General features: G+C 32.7%; 1 protein-coding gene across 1 annotated transcript in view; it reads right to left on the bottom strand.

Moving 5' to 3' along the window:
• gli2b (GLI family zinc finger 2b) overlaps positions 1-15,314 on the bottom strand; it is an 85,101-nt gene that overhangs the window by 63,342 nt on the left and 6,445 nt on the right. Inside the window, exon 2 of the mRNA XM_042734660.1 lies at positions 5,378-5,503. Coding sequence (XP_042590594.1) covers positions 5,378-5,492 — 115 coding nt within the window. The 5' untranslated portion in view covers positions 5,493-5,503. The remainder of the gene's footprint in view (positions 1-5,377; positions 5,504-15,314) is intronic.

Below are 15,314 nucleotides of genomic sequence, written 5' to 3'. Positions count from 1 at the left end.
TTAAATAAATATTATATGTCATTTATATCAAATATTTATATAAATATTATTATTATTATTATTTATATAACAACATTAAGTATTTAATAATAATAATTAATTATTTATAATAATTTATATTATATATAATTTATATAATTATTTTATTATATGTAATTTATATAGAATATATTTATATAATTATTATTATTATTATTCATATAACAACAGGACAATTACTTTATTTAATGTTTAAACAATAGAGCTTTTAACTAACCTCTCTTTTGAAATGCTTCTCTCTTGTTGACTACAGATTTATAAACTCATTCTCATTAAAAACTTGGGAAGATGTCGGGAGCATACTGCATTTTCAAATGCACGTTGTAAGCAACTGAAACTCTTATATACTCATATAATTACAACACTAAACAATATCGCATTCTCAGCCATTGTTCGAATTAGTAAAAAAAAAATCGCCAACCAACTGACCAATTTGTAATCCCATTTGGCGCTTGGCGAGCGTTCATTTTAGACCCTGCGGGGAATGCATGAACTGATTTATCATGAATGCAACGTGATAAAAGCATCTGCCAAATGCATCCATGTAAACACAACATGCAAAGTGCATTCGGACGCCACGAGCTCACATCCCGGCTGCATTTATGACCCATCAAGAACCCTCACGCCGTCCAGTAAAACACCGCAGAGACACCGCACAGGCTCCTGCTTGCATTGTAATTGAATACAAGCATTGTTTTCCCTTTTAAATCAGGTGAATCGTGCTCACATTTCCATAGAGGTCTGTGAGAGCGGGCCCCAGGCCCCTAACATAAAACAAATGACCGGCTCTCGTGATAAATGGTTCTATTAGCAATCCAGATTGTTAACTCAGATATAACAGAGCCGAGGGGAGCGGCGCCCATTTATTTTCCCCTCCTCACACAAATAGCTTGTTTTTTTTTATGTGTAAATAACATATTAAAAGTCTGCATTAGCCGTGTTGTCTGATAGAGAGGAAAGCGTCGGGGATAAATAACGGTCATAGCGGTGTCTTCGCGGTGGGCTTGACTGAGGTGACAGCGGCTCCGCAGATTGTTGTAAACTCCACACTGACCGTAAAGCCACCGAACGCAAGCGTATATTAAAAGCGCCGACTCCAGGCTCGAGGGAGTGTGATCCCGGGTTCAAGGACCTCGTCTCTCGGGCCCCGCGCTGCATATTCACTTATCAGAGTCTGTGGGCCGGGATAATAAAGCGGATTAAAGCGATAAGTAATTGCTCTGTCGCCAAGCGCTAGCAAACAGCTGAGGCTCGATCCGCCGCTAAACTAGAGAGCATTTATTTACAGATCGGATAGGACTAAACCAGCTCTGCTGGATAGACCAGGTTTACACTGGGTCCTAGTATGAGGACTAACGTTTCGGGAGAAAATCGCCAGACTTTCTGGTGAAGCTGGCTGAGGAAGTCTTTGCTGGTTAAGCTAGTTAGCTAGGGATAGTTAACCCAAAAAGGAACATTTTGCCGTCATTTACTCACCTAAAGTCATTACAAACATTTATGACTTACTTTTTTCCAAGTTATTTTAAAGAACGTTATAAATCAACCACAAAATTGTACAGAAAACAATAAAACACTGAAACATTTTTCAAAATAGCTTCTTTTGTGTTTAACAGAAGATAGAAGTATATTTTTTGTTTGTCTTTTGAATTAGATTTTATTTTTGATATTTTCTGCTTTCATGTTAATGTTTTAGTCATTTTGTTGTGTCATTTTCATTAGTTTTTGTTGTTTTTAAATATGTTTGTATAGTTTTTATTCATTTTTATCTCAGTGTTAATTTATTTTAGTGCATCAAGGTAAACGAAATAAACATTTTAGTCATCATTTTTTATGTGCTTTTGTAATTTTAAAAGGTTTTTAATGTCTATATAGTTTTAATAAATTTTTAGTCATTTTTAAAATACATTGTTATTTTAAGTAATTTTAGTCCTTCAACTTAAACTTATTTCAGTTATTTGCCAAGGCAACATTTCCAATTTTAATAGTTTTTTTGTTAATCTAATATTTTAATTTATTTTATTTTATGTTATTGCAGCATTGATCATTTTTATTGTATTTTTTATATATTTATATTTAATTTCATTTTATATTTTATTTATATATTTTGTTTTATTTATATATATATATATATATATATATATATATATATATATATATATATATACATATATATATATATAATATTTTTTTATGTTATATTTTATTTCATTTATTAATATATTTATATAAAAATAAAAGCAATAAAAAACAATTTTTACAATATTAATGATTAATTTATTTTATTTCAATTACTGAAAATTATTTTTAATAGTTTAACTATCAATTAATAATAACAAACTGATTAAGTAGAGGTTAGACTTACTGAAGAGCTCACCCCTCCACCCCCCACCCCTTTTTTTTTACAAAAAAAAAAAAAAATTAAAACAAATTTTTAAGTGTTTCTAAATCTGAAATTTAATCTTACAAAAATAATTTCAATTTAGTGAGGTCTCTCCTGTTTCACATGTTTCTCACATGAGAGTTTCAAAAATATATTTTTGGTGTTTTTTGTGTTGTTACCCAGAGCATAAAGAAAGCATGTTTTCAGCAAAACCTCGGTCACATCTGAAGTGTTTTTGTTCACAAATACAGAGGATCTTCTAACAGCACACTGCTGCGGGCCTCATTAAAAGTGGTTTTAATTAGTTTGAGCTCTGATTCGAAGCCCTCAGCTGTTCTGATCTGGGGTTTGCTGTGGTTTTCTGCTAAAAAAGACTCAAGTCAAAACTACCTGTTAGTCCGTGTTCAATATTCATCCGCCTGGAGTCTCTCAGAACAAACACTGTTCACACTGCAATCACAAACGTCCCCGTTTCATGCCATTCTTTGATACACAATTAATGACCGTTTGAAATAATGGCAGGCCACCAAAGTCTTTCATGAATCAGAAAGCAGAATCACCATTTCAAAGGTCTCAGACGGGCCGCCGTCCACCGCTGCGACCGCTGCCTTCACTAATTCATAACCGTTATACTCTGGAGGTAAGAACAAGCTCCTTCGGCCTCATTATAGACAACTTTTATCACGGGTCCACAGACATGTTTTAAACATGCTCGCTCTCGTCTGCTGTCACACTCCTTCTTCTCTGGACGGGGTTTGATGACCCCAAAGCACACGCTGAGATGCTGAAAGTTTGCATCCACGACAGACGAGTGTGAAAAGTGCATGATTACGGCAAGCATTCAGGATTATGGTATATAATCAGAGTACCGTATGAACAGAGATCTCTGTAATATCTCAGTGGTTTCTCTTATACTGCAATGAGATTAATAGAGAACATTTATTTAAAGACCCTATTACAATATAATATAATCAGAAAAAAAAGTATAAAAAATAAAATAATAATATATATATATATATATAAATAAATAATATATAGAATTAAATAGAATTTAATTAATTAAAATTAAAAAATGTAATATATAATATATATATTATATATATATATATATATATATATATATATATATATAACCAATCATGAAAAAATTAAAATTTAATAAAAATATAATTGTTGACAATTTTAGTGATTTTTGTTGCTTTTAGTATTTTATATACATTTTACATGTATGTATGTATGTATGTATATATATATATATAATATATATATTATATATATATACATATACATATAATGAAATTAGTAAATAGATATTTTTTCCAGTAATTTTATACATTTTAAATGAATATTAAAAGGAAAATTAATTTAATTTAATTTAATTTAATTTAATTTAATTTAATTTAATTTAATTTAATTTAATTTAATTTAATTTAATTTAAGTTTTATTAATATACTTAAAATAGTAGCCTAAATATATAATTTTTCAGTAATTTTATACAGTATTTGTTTTTGTCATTTTTATTCGTTTTTTAAATATTACTATATACTGTAGCATTAATTAATTTTTATCTCAGTTTTAGTCATTTTATTCCTTTAACTTAAATTGATTAATTTTACCTAGTTGGCAAGGCAACATTAAAAAAAAAAGTAATAATAATTTTAGTTTTTCTAAATGAAGTTTTTTAAGCTGAAATGTAATTTTTCAACAGCCAGATATAGTTAATGAGGTGTCTTATTGTTTTTCTAAGTGCTGAAGTTATAGTGATACTTTATTTTATTTCAGCTTTATTTTTTTTACAGCTTTATTAAAAAGTATTACTATTTTTAATAGTTTAAGTTTGATTAATATTGAAGGGTTTATAATTTTTTTTTAAAAACTATTAATATTTCAAAATAATTTTCTGTCTACTAAAATTTAATCACAATAGCCAAGCATAGAATTAAGGAGGTCTTTTATATTGTTTATAGCTAGATCAAATCCATCACGCCTCGAGAGCAACGAAAGAGAACTCTCCATCTGATGCCATCAGTGCTGCTGCTTAGTTCCTTCAAACAAAGTTAGGATCTCAAATTCACTTTCACTTCAGTCTCACACATAATTTCCCCCGCAGCTCAAAACGAATCATATGAATCATGTACGAGTGAAAATCACACTCTATAAATTATGCCGATCGACTGTCTTGTTGCCACTGTGTGGCCTATTTTTCCACTCCTTTCTTCAACAAATCATGGATTTTTCTTTCCTTTACAATGGCAGGCCACCAAATTCCTTCATCAGTCTCAAAAAAAAGCTCAAAATCCAGCAGAGGTATTTCCATTTCAAAGATGGACCTCGGCGCGTGTCGTCCGCCGCTGCTATTTTAACTAATTCATAACACTTACACTCCGGAGGAAGGAACAAGGTCTTTGGGCCTCATTATTCAGCGCTTTTATCGCTCTCCTAAAGACATGTTTTAAACATGCTCGCGCTCTTTCTATCCATGCGTCCGTAGCTCCTGATTAATCTCAGAGCAAACAGAGCGCTTAAAGCCCTGGGCTCGTGATTACGTGTCGTTGCACGAGGACGACTCGCTCGCTATTAATGAACGTGAGTTTAGGATTCACATCAGGCCCGACGGAGCCTCACCTTTGACTCTTGGGGGCTTTCAGCCCGGCTTATCAGGAACGGCCGGCACCATATTTTATCTTTAAAATGCATATTTCATGGGCATATTCTCTTCTTCGGCTCACAGGAGTCTTTAAGCTCTCGGCTGGTGAGACGAATAACCCCAGAACAACTCAAAACATCAACTCTTAAATCTCACTTACGCTGCATGCAATGCAATTGGTCTTGTGATATGCAAGAACCAATGAGGTCAGATGCACCAGATGCATGCATGAAGGTGATTTGAGACTGCAATGCAAAGTGATTGGAAGTGAAAGCGAGGTGTTTTGGGGAGGAGGGGGACGGGTTCGTACCTCTGGCCAGGGATGATGGGGAAGGTTTTTTGGGCAGCTCGCTGAAGCTGTGTCCATCCAGAGCCGACGTCTTACAGTCCTTCTTCTCTGCGGCGGAGGAAACGCTGGCCTCCATTCTGATGTGTTCTACGAGAGAGAGACAGAGATGTCATCTGAAATATACTCGCAGATGTATTAATAAGGTAAAGCAAAGAAATAAAATAAAAAAGAAAACATTGCAAAAAATTTAATGAACTAAAACATAAAGTGACATATAAAAAAATAAAATATATAGAATAAAATGAAATAAATCTGAAAAAATAAATAAAACTAAATTATATATAAAATAAATAAATAAAATAAAAACAAAATAATGCATAAAATAAAATATTGAAAATATTACAATTAAATAAAACATTAAAGAATATTAAAATATTAAAATAGCAATAAATATAAACTATAAAAACAAAATACAATTTAAATAAAATGAATAAATAAATAAATAATATATATATTAAAAAAAAAAGTGAAATATAAAAAACGAAATGAAATATAAAATGAAATAAAATACAAAAAATTATTACAAATAAAATAAAAAAGATGAAAGAATAATAAAATATATAATAAAATATAATAAATACATGAAACTATATAAAAAATATAAAAATAAATAAAATATGAAAATATTTTAACAATCAAATATAAAACAATATGAAATATATGACATAATATAACAAACATACAGTATATAACATAAACATTAAATATTGAAAATAATAATAGCTAGGTGGTAGCCAGGGTGTTGCTATGCTGTTGTTACGGTGTTCTGATTGGTTGCTCACTGTCCAACCTGAAATCTGATATTCTGATCTCTTTATAACACTGCAAGATGACACACTGATCTTTAATACTTAATGTTGATTTAACCTAACCTTCTACACTAACTACAAACAATCCTAACCTCAAATAAATTATTATTAACAAACACAAATTACTACTGCATGCACTCAACCTAAAGTTTATGAAAGCAGGCCTCAGTGCTGCATCACGACACGTTACTGAAATGTCTGGAGTGAGCAGAAGCAGATTCGTTTAGTCACTCGACCGTCTCGCTTCTCGCGGTTTTTAAGGCAAGGTAAGCCGATTAGAAGAGGAACACACGAGTGAGCCTGCATGGCATCTGTTTCCACTTTCCTTCGCCAACAGCGATGCTCCATACGGCCGCGGACACAAGTCAACATCAAGTCAAAAATCCCTTCTTTAACTCATATTCCTGCTCTTATCATGAACAGTTCATCAGTGCATTGCGTTGACTTAAAAACATCTCGGCGATTATTTCCCGTTGACGTCATCGTTCCCTCATAGTTTTTAAATCAGGGTGTAACGCTGGCGTCAGGATGATGAAGATGCTCCATAAATCCTGTAAGCCTTTTATCTGACCCTGCAGTCACCTCTACATTCATCCTGCACTGAAATCAGCCTCAGTCTTTACAAGCCGAGGACCTGGCTCTGAATGTTCCTCGTGCTGCCAGTCAGCTTAAACTCAAAATCTTACATCACTTTATTTTATATCCTTGTAACGGTACATACTTTTGTATTAATATAATTTTAGCATATTAGAATGATTTCTGAAGATCATGTGACACTGAAGACTGGAGTAATGATGCTGAACATTCAGCTTTGATCACAGGAATAAATTACAGTTTAACAGATATTTTGAATTGTAATAATATTTTACAATATTTCTGGCTTTTATTGCATTTTAATGCAGCCTTGGTGAGCATAAAGGTGTTCTTTCAAAAACATTAAAAAATCTTAAATTAAACTTGACAGTAATGCATATATCATATTATAGCTATTTTTGCTGTAAATTAAAAAAAGGTTCATTTTGATTTCATATTTATGAATAATTCAGTTATTAAATTAACTTATATAATATAATATATAAAGCAAATTATATTTATTTAATAAAAAATAATTTAATAAAACCTTTAAAGAAAAAAAAAAGAATGATTACCTTAATTAGTATAATTATATCCACTATTTTAAATAAAAATAAATTATTCAATTACTATAAGTTGAATAAATTTAAGTAAATAAGTAATTATTCTTATGTTATATTTATAAATTATTAAATTAACTTTGGCTTATTTATTAAACCTAATTTGTTTGTAATGTTTCATTTGATAAATTCTCTTCTATTGAAAAATTATTGAATTATTATATTATGCAATTGTATTAATTATAACTACCACCAATTATATGTACTATTTAAATGTTTAAATTGTTATTAATTAAATGTTATAATTAAATATTTAATTAAAATAATTAAATTAAATTTGACTAATTATTAATATTTTATATTTACAAATAATTAAATTACTCGGTTTACTTATTAAACCTATTTTTTTTTTTTTGAATACCTAAGAAAGTTTTGAATGTAATTTTATTATTTATTTATTTTTTTATTTTTTTATTTTTTTTTGTGGAACTTCATGCAATGCAAAATACAAAAAATGTCAGATGTTTTTTTTTAATGTGAAGCAAAACACCTCAATTCAAAATAACAGAATCAGAATCATGACTTTATTTCAGTAAATGTTGACTTATTTGTATTGCACTGTGTATTTTCACACTAGCCAATGTTCTTGTCACATTTATATGTAAATATTTATTTAAGTCACATGGTATAACCCAGCTCCAGTGCACACTCGACAGACAGCAGCAGGTGTGATCTATCTAGTGTGCAGTTTGACAGAAATCAGTGAAAGACGAACACCTCTGTGAAGAGCGTCAGAGATCTCAGGACGATCCGGTGCGGGTCAGAGAGACCCCCTGCGTGTGAAGGGATAACACGGGTGTCAAAGACCAAACACACAGATGGCCATGAAGCTACCGCCAACAGTCACGCGACTCGTATTATTTATACAGACCGCCAGTTTCACTTGACCTTTTGACCTCCAAAAATCAACATCATGGTATAACAGCATTAAGAATAAGAATGAATCAGAATCAGAATCAGAATGAGCTTTATTGCCAGGTATATTTACACATACGAGTTTACACATTTTATATTTACAAATAATTAAATTACTCGGTTTACTTATTAAACCTATTTATTTATTTTTTTTATTTATTTTTTATTTTTTACCAGCCATTTGAATATTTAAGAAAGTTTTGAATGTAATTTTATTTTTTATTTATTTAAACATTTTTTTTTTTTAACTTTATGCAATGGAAAATACAAAAAATGTCAGATGTTTTTTTAATGTGAAGCAAAACAGCTCATTTCAAAACCGGTCAAAATAACATTATAACAGAATCTGAATCATGACTTTATTTCAGAAAATTTTGACTTATTTGTATTGCACTGTGTATTTTCACACTATGCAATGTTCTTGTCACATTTATATGTAAATATTTATTTATTTACATTTATTATATGTAAATATTTATTTAAGTCACATGGTATATTTATTTAAGAACACATTTATTTATTTAAGAACACATAATCACAGAAAATACTTACTTAAAATTACGATTACTCAAAATATTATATATAATTCAGATTAAATAATTATTTAATACAAATATTGTAATTAATATATGTAATTAATCTAACAAAAATTTACACTTTAAAAAAAAGCCTAATTTAATTAGAAAATTAAGATATTTATGTTCATTATTTTTATTTAATAATAAATGATAATTAAATATTAAGAATGAATGTATAAATAAATTATATACATGTAGACAGACACACACGCATATATGAAAAATGGATAAATAAAAATGTTTTAAGAAAAAAAAATACTTTAACAAACAACTAACTAAATATTGAGATTAAGTATCATCCATCCATTCAGCTCTATTCAATCAAATTACTTTTCAAACAAAATAAAAACGTTAAGAAATGCTAATTAGCTATTGTAATGAGTAATGCCAGTGAACAATCGTCATTTCCATTTGTAACGAGCCTCAGATGGCCAGCAGGATCTCCGAGAGTAAATAATGCTGATCTTCAGATACACAAACAGTCATTCAGCGCACATCAGAGCCTCAATACAGGCTTCAGCCGAAGAGAATCAACAACTCAACTCTACACTTCCCTCCAGACTCGCTGAGCGCAGATCAACCGGCAGACCCTGAGCTTCACATCCATTATTTGATGACTTCTGCTTCTCTGAAAGAGGTCAGTGTGTCGACTGTGTTTCAGATGCAGTGCTTTCTCATTCACAGGTGGGCAGCTGTTCAGTAAAGCCCCCTAGTGAGGGCACATGTGTCACAGGTCATTTCCTGTGTGAACACGCACCGTAAATCCAGAGGAAATCCAGCTGTTTGCTATCAGCCTCACATGTTCTCAGAGTGTAACTGCGCTCAGATTGCGTCTGAATTACCGTAATTATGAAACGACAGATTACAGCAGCGTTTAAAACGCCAAAGAGGAACTGTGTGTCGCTTTGCTGCTCGTAACAGAAAATCCTTTGTTTTGGCATTGATTTAACTCTATATGCTCATGTGAAAACAGTTAACAAATAAAGAAAGCACACAGGGCTATAATAAAGCCTATGGAACAGAAATGCAGAGGGGGAAACTGCTGCTGACAGCTGCCATGATCTCACAAAGCTGTAAAAAATCACTGCAATCTTAACAGTAAAAGACTGTAAAAATACACTGCTAAAAACCTGTTTAAGTTCCTTTGTGCTACAGTGAAAAACTAACAGATCTAGAAAAATTCAGGTAATTTTAACATAAAATATTCTTAAATGTACATTTGTTTTGGTATTAAACCGCAACTAGTGGAAAAGCTTTCATTTAAATATATGGTTTTCAACAAATAGTTAAAATTTTATATATATATATACATATATATATATATATATATATATATACACACACACACACACACAGCATATATATATATATATATATATATACAGTATACACACACACACACACACACACACACACACACACACACACACACACAATCAATCAATTAATTAATTAATTAATTAAAATTTTTGGTTTAGTTTAACTTGATGTTTTAAAAGAAGTTAAATGTAAATAAAAATGAATAAATACATTTATTCTATTTTTTTTATTTTTATTTTTTACAAAAACTACTAAAATGACAAAAAAAATAAAATAAAGGGGGGGGGGGGTTAAAATTTTAACGAAAATCTATGATAGCATCTCAAAATAATATTGCACCATCAGTATAAGCTTGATTTGCAATCACAGTCCAATGCATGTAGGAGCTTTAGGAAAGATTTGAGTTTTTTTTGCATGGCATGAAAACACTTAGAGTACAAAAACTTTTTATTCATCTTGAGCACAAGATGAAAACACATTCATCCCCACATAATTAAAAAGCAACACGTTCAGTGTGCAACTTCAGTCTGAGAAACTACGAGAGAGAAAAACAAGCATGTTATTCCTAGAAGTGAATGCATCAGGACGGGTGGGGTTTAAAGGAGAGAGACATCCAGAGAAACGAATGTTTCCATGCTGCAGGTGCGGGGAGTTTCAGGAGAGCCGTCTGGCTCCTCACACTGATTTACTCACTGAACCCCTGCTGAATAACTACAGCACAGCCGTCCCACAAACAAATGACTCTCACAGAACCTGAAAGGTCACAGAGCCAAATCCCACATCCCTCGCTAGTGTTCAACCGCCGCAATCCTTCAGACGCTGGGCTGAAGTGTGCTTCCTCAGTGCACAAACACACAGAGCTGAACTCCACGCTTCATCACAGACACGGAAAGATCTCAAACTCATCAGTTCAGAAGGAAGGTTCCTACAGGAAAAACTTTAAGGAGTTTGCACTTGTCAAGAATCAACTTAGATGTTTCTTTAAAAACACATACATGAGTCAAAAGGAGACGAATAACAAGAGTGCACAGCAGACTAGATCGATTGGTGAGAATCCGATGAGAAATGTTTGAGTTTGAATTTCTGATTTTCATATAGTAGACTTTGGTTTCTTGGCAAATTTGAGCACAGTTTGAGACATTTTGAGATCTCTTGTAAAACTCGATCCCAACCTTATTTGAAGAAGTAAAAACAAATAAATATAATCCCATGTATAATTGCATAAATATATAAATAAATATATAAAATATGCAATACCTAAATAAATGTAAAAATATACATTCATATATAAACAAAAATATATAAAATATGCAATACACAATTAAACGTTTTTATATACTATATATATATATTAGTGCAGTCAAATGATTAATCGTGATTAATCGCATCCAAAAAAAGATTTTTGTTTACATAATAAATGTGTATTGTACTGTGTATATTTATTAAGTAAAAATACATACACTTGTCTTATATACAGCATACATATATTTTGGAAATATTTACATGCATAAACATTTATATATTTATATTCTTATATTTTATATTATATATAAAAATATTTAATAAATATATATTTTTTCTTAAATATATACATGCATGTGTTTGTATTTATATATACATAATAAATATGCACAGCTCACACACATATATTCTGTAAACAAAAACTTTTATTTTGAATGCGATTAATCGTGATTAATCGTTTTACAGCACTAATATATATATAGTATATGCACATTTTAATCAACTGAGTACTTATTAATTGATTTATTTATATCCTAATATATTTTAAGTTAATGATTTCAACTCATTAAACCTTTCTTTCCACAGTCATTCGCCCCTGGCCCAATGTTTGACAAAAATCATTCTGGAGGTTTCAATATGAAAAACAGAAAAGTTGATTTTTAAATGAATTACAAGACAGGTCAGAGCCGCCGATTTGGTGTCGTTCCAACAGACTATTGCATTCCTCGACGATTTAATGAGCTTGAGTCCATCAGGATAATAAATCTAGCAAATTCCAGGGAATATGACTTGTAAGCGAGTGAAGCTAAGTCACAGACAGTGGACATGAGGGGATATGGCTGGAGTTACAAACGAGATGTTCGCAGACAGCAGTGAGTCATGCGAGTCTGGATGGGACAAGGTTTCATATGGAAGGCTGACAGGGCCAAAAGTCTTTAAGTGGAACGCGTGGAATTTGACCATGTCAACACACACTGTTCGTCTATGTGAACATGTCAACATGCACAGCGGCCAATTAAATTGCAGTATTTGAGATTATATTTGCATGTGACGGCATGGTACATTGGTATATGCTTATGCAAGAGCTGCACGATTATGACAAAAATTATATTTAAACTTAAATGATTATTCCCTTGAAATTGTAATTGTGATTATTAATTATGATTATCACAATTTACAATGATGTTTTGAATAGCTTTATACCATTGTTTGAAGCAACTGTATGCCATATTCTTATATGAACACAAGCTGAAAACACTCTTTCTGAAAAACTTTAAAGGGGTGCTATTATGCTTTTTCACTTTTTCAACTTTAGTTAGTCTGTAATATTGCTGTTTGAGCATAAGAAAATATCTGCAAAGTTACAAAGCTCAAAGTCCACTTCAGAAGGAGATATTTTATTTAACAGAAATCATTTTTCAAAAACTACAACGAACGACTCGTTTGGACTACAACGCATATTTTCCGGGATTTGTGATATCACATATGTCGACGAATGGGACGAGACCTGGTTGAGCTGCACTAGAGAAAACAACGAGTGTTTTCACTAATTTGGAGACGCGCTAGTGTTCCCAAGACAGACAAGCTTAGAGTGGTTACAATCATCCAGGTTTTAATAGCACTCAAATTGATTTGATTTTGATGCAATATTTAAATTGAAGCTGGCAGGCAGCTCTGGTAAGGGGCATGACATTTCCCGACCAGGTCCCGAGTGGAGCCAATCACAGCACACACTGGCCCAGCTAACCAATCACAGCACACCACGTATTTCAGAAGGCGGGCCTTCATTTGATACAGGAACCATTAGAGCTGTTCATGCAAAGACTGGGAGAGAGGTGTTGTAATAATGTAAAATATGTGAAAAATAATGTGTTTTTTGAACATCCTAGTATGAGAGCCTGTTCTAGTACACCCCCAAAACAAAATCAAGACTTTGTAAAAGCATAATAGAACCCCTGTAACTGCTTTTCTATGGCATTGGTTTGGTTTCTTCTTTAAATAAAACAGTAAAAATATGTGTAGTATTACAATGTCATACTAAAACCAAAATTAAAATGATACAAAAAACCCTTAAAAAAATACAAAACTTGATCATGAGGGATAGTGCATCAGAAATTTGTTCATGAGGCATGACGCATCAGTACTTTGTGTGTGATGTCAGTCTTATGTCATGATTTGTCATGTCCTTTTTAGTTGTTTAGTTCAACACAGATTCTCAGGTAAAAGGAACATTCTTAATTTATATTGTCATTAATTTTCTCTAGCACAGTAGATATCAGTAAAAGTGCCACAATAAATGAAAGAAAGGATTAATATGTTGGTAGATCTAGAGGAAAATCTGCTTTAAAAAGTAATGCATGTTCGAACACGGCCATAATATGCATGCGTTGGGAAACATGTATAAATTCGTCATGTTAACATAGTAAAACCGCATCTTTACACATACACAGTGAAAACTACCGCCTTAACATGGCCAGAATGTGAATGTCTACACATACAAAAGTAACGCATTCAAAATGACAGCGTTTATGCGGATAATCAGTGTGTGCTGATAGTCAAATTTAAAGGGGTCATCGAATGAACATTTTCCGCACGTTGATATGATTCTTTAGGGTCTTAATGAAAAGTCTATAACATACTTTGGTTCAAATTCATCAATGGTAGTGTAAAGAAACACCTTTTTTAACCCTGTCAAAAACAGCTCTGTTCACAGCGACCTGTTTCGGTGCATGTCCCTTTAAATGCTAATGAGCTCTGCTGACCCCGCCCCTCTCTTCCATGGGATGATGAGCTGTTTTCATGAGACTGTTTACTTTAGCCGAATTTAAATGCGGAACTTGCTAATTAGCACATTATTAGAAAGGCTGATTTGCAAAGATTCATAAAAAACCTTACTTCTTCTGTAGGTGAGGCTGGATCACGAATGATTCGCGCGAACATAGACGATGACAAAAATGATCCACTGTGTCTTCAGCGGCTCAGATGTTGGGAGTAAATGATGACGGCTTTGTTCATTATTACATCCAACAACAAAACATCTCAGTCGCTTAGGAGTCATTCTTCTCTACACCTGCACTGGCATAGAAACAATGGCGACTGATGACAGCTCACTCTGGGCGGGGCTAAGGTAAAACGGCACTGTTTGTCAACAATCATGGGAGGGGCCTGATCTGAGAACGATATCATTATTATTGTGGATTTAAAAAAAATAACTACCCCTATAACAATCACCATATAAAGACTTTTTACACACACTGCCAACACACGTTTCTGTTTAAACAACATATAAAAGTGAATTTTGCATCTAATGACCCCTTTAACAGGTTCCGTTTAAAGACTTTTGACCTCGACCACCTTCCATAGTCTCAGAGCTAATGCTTCAGTGAGTTTAGGTGATAGTGGAGCCCCGCGGCTCAGATCATCCCCCGCTGCTAAGTGCAATATCCTGTGGACAATCTTCATCGGCGCAGGCGATGCCGAACAGATGTTGCGATTGCAGCCCCCACCGAAGTTCAGGGCAGGAGGATTCCTCCCGTCTCCCCGAATCAGCCGTCAAAGCCATTACATCTCACATGTGCCAGCGCCGCACGACCCGCGGTGGGAAGAGCCTCAGCGCCGGACATCACAGGGGTTTTTAACAGCACGCTTTGATCCGCTGGCCAAATGGTGTTTTTAAGAGACACTTGTGCTTTTGACACCAGGACTGTAATGTAAACTTCCTCTCTGTTGTTATTGAGCAGCGAGGAGCCTCTTCTACCGTCCGCCCGGGGGTTTCAACCACTTACACAGCTTTTAGTGTTGAGACAGTAGTGGCTTTCTGTAAAGAAAGCTGACAGGAGTT

Source organism: Cyprinus carpio, chromosome B11 (genome assembly GCF_018340385.1).
Source record: "Cyprinus carpio isolate SPL01 chromosome B11, ASM1834038v1, whole genome shotgun sequence".
Lineage (NCBI taxonomy): Eukaryota > Metazoa > Chordata > Actinopteri > Cypriniformes > Cyprinidae > Cyprinus > Cyprinus carpio.
Note: the sequence above shows the minus strand (reverse complement) of the source record. Positions and strands in the feature narration are given on the sequence as shown.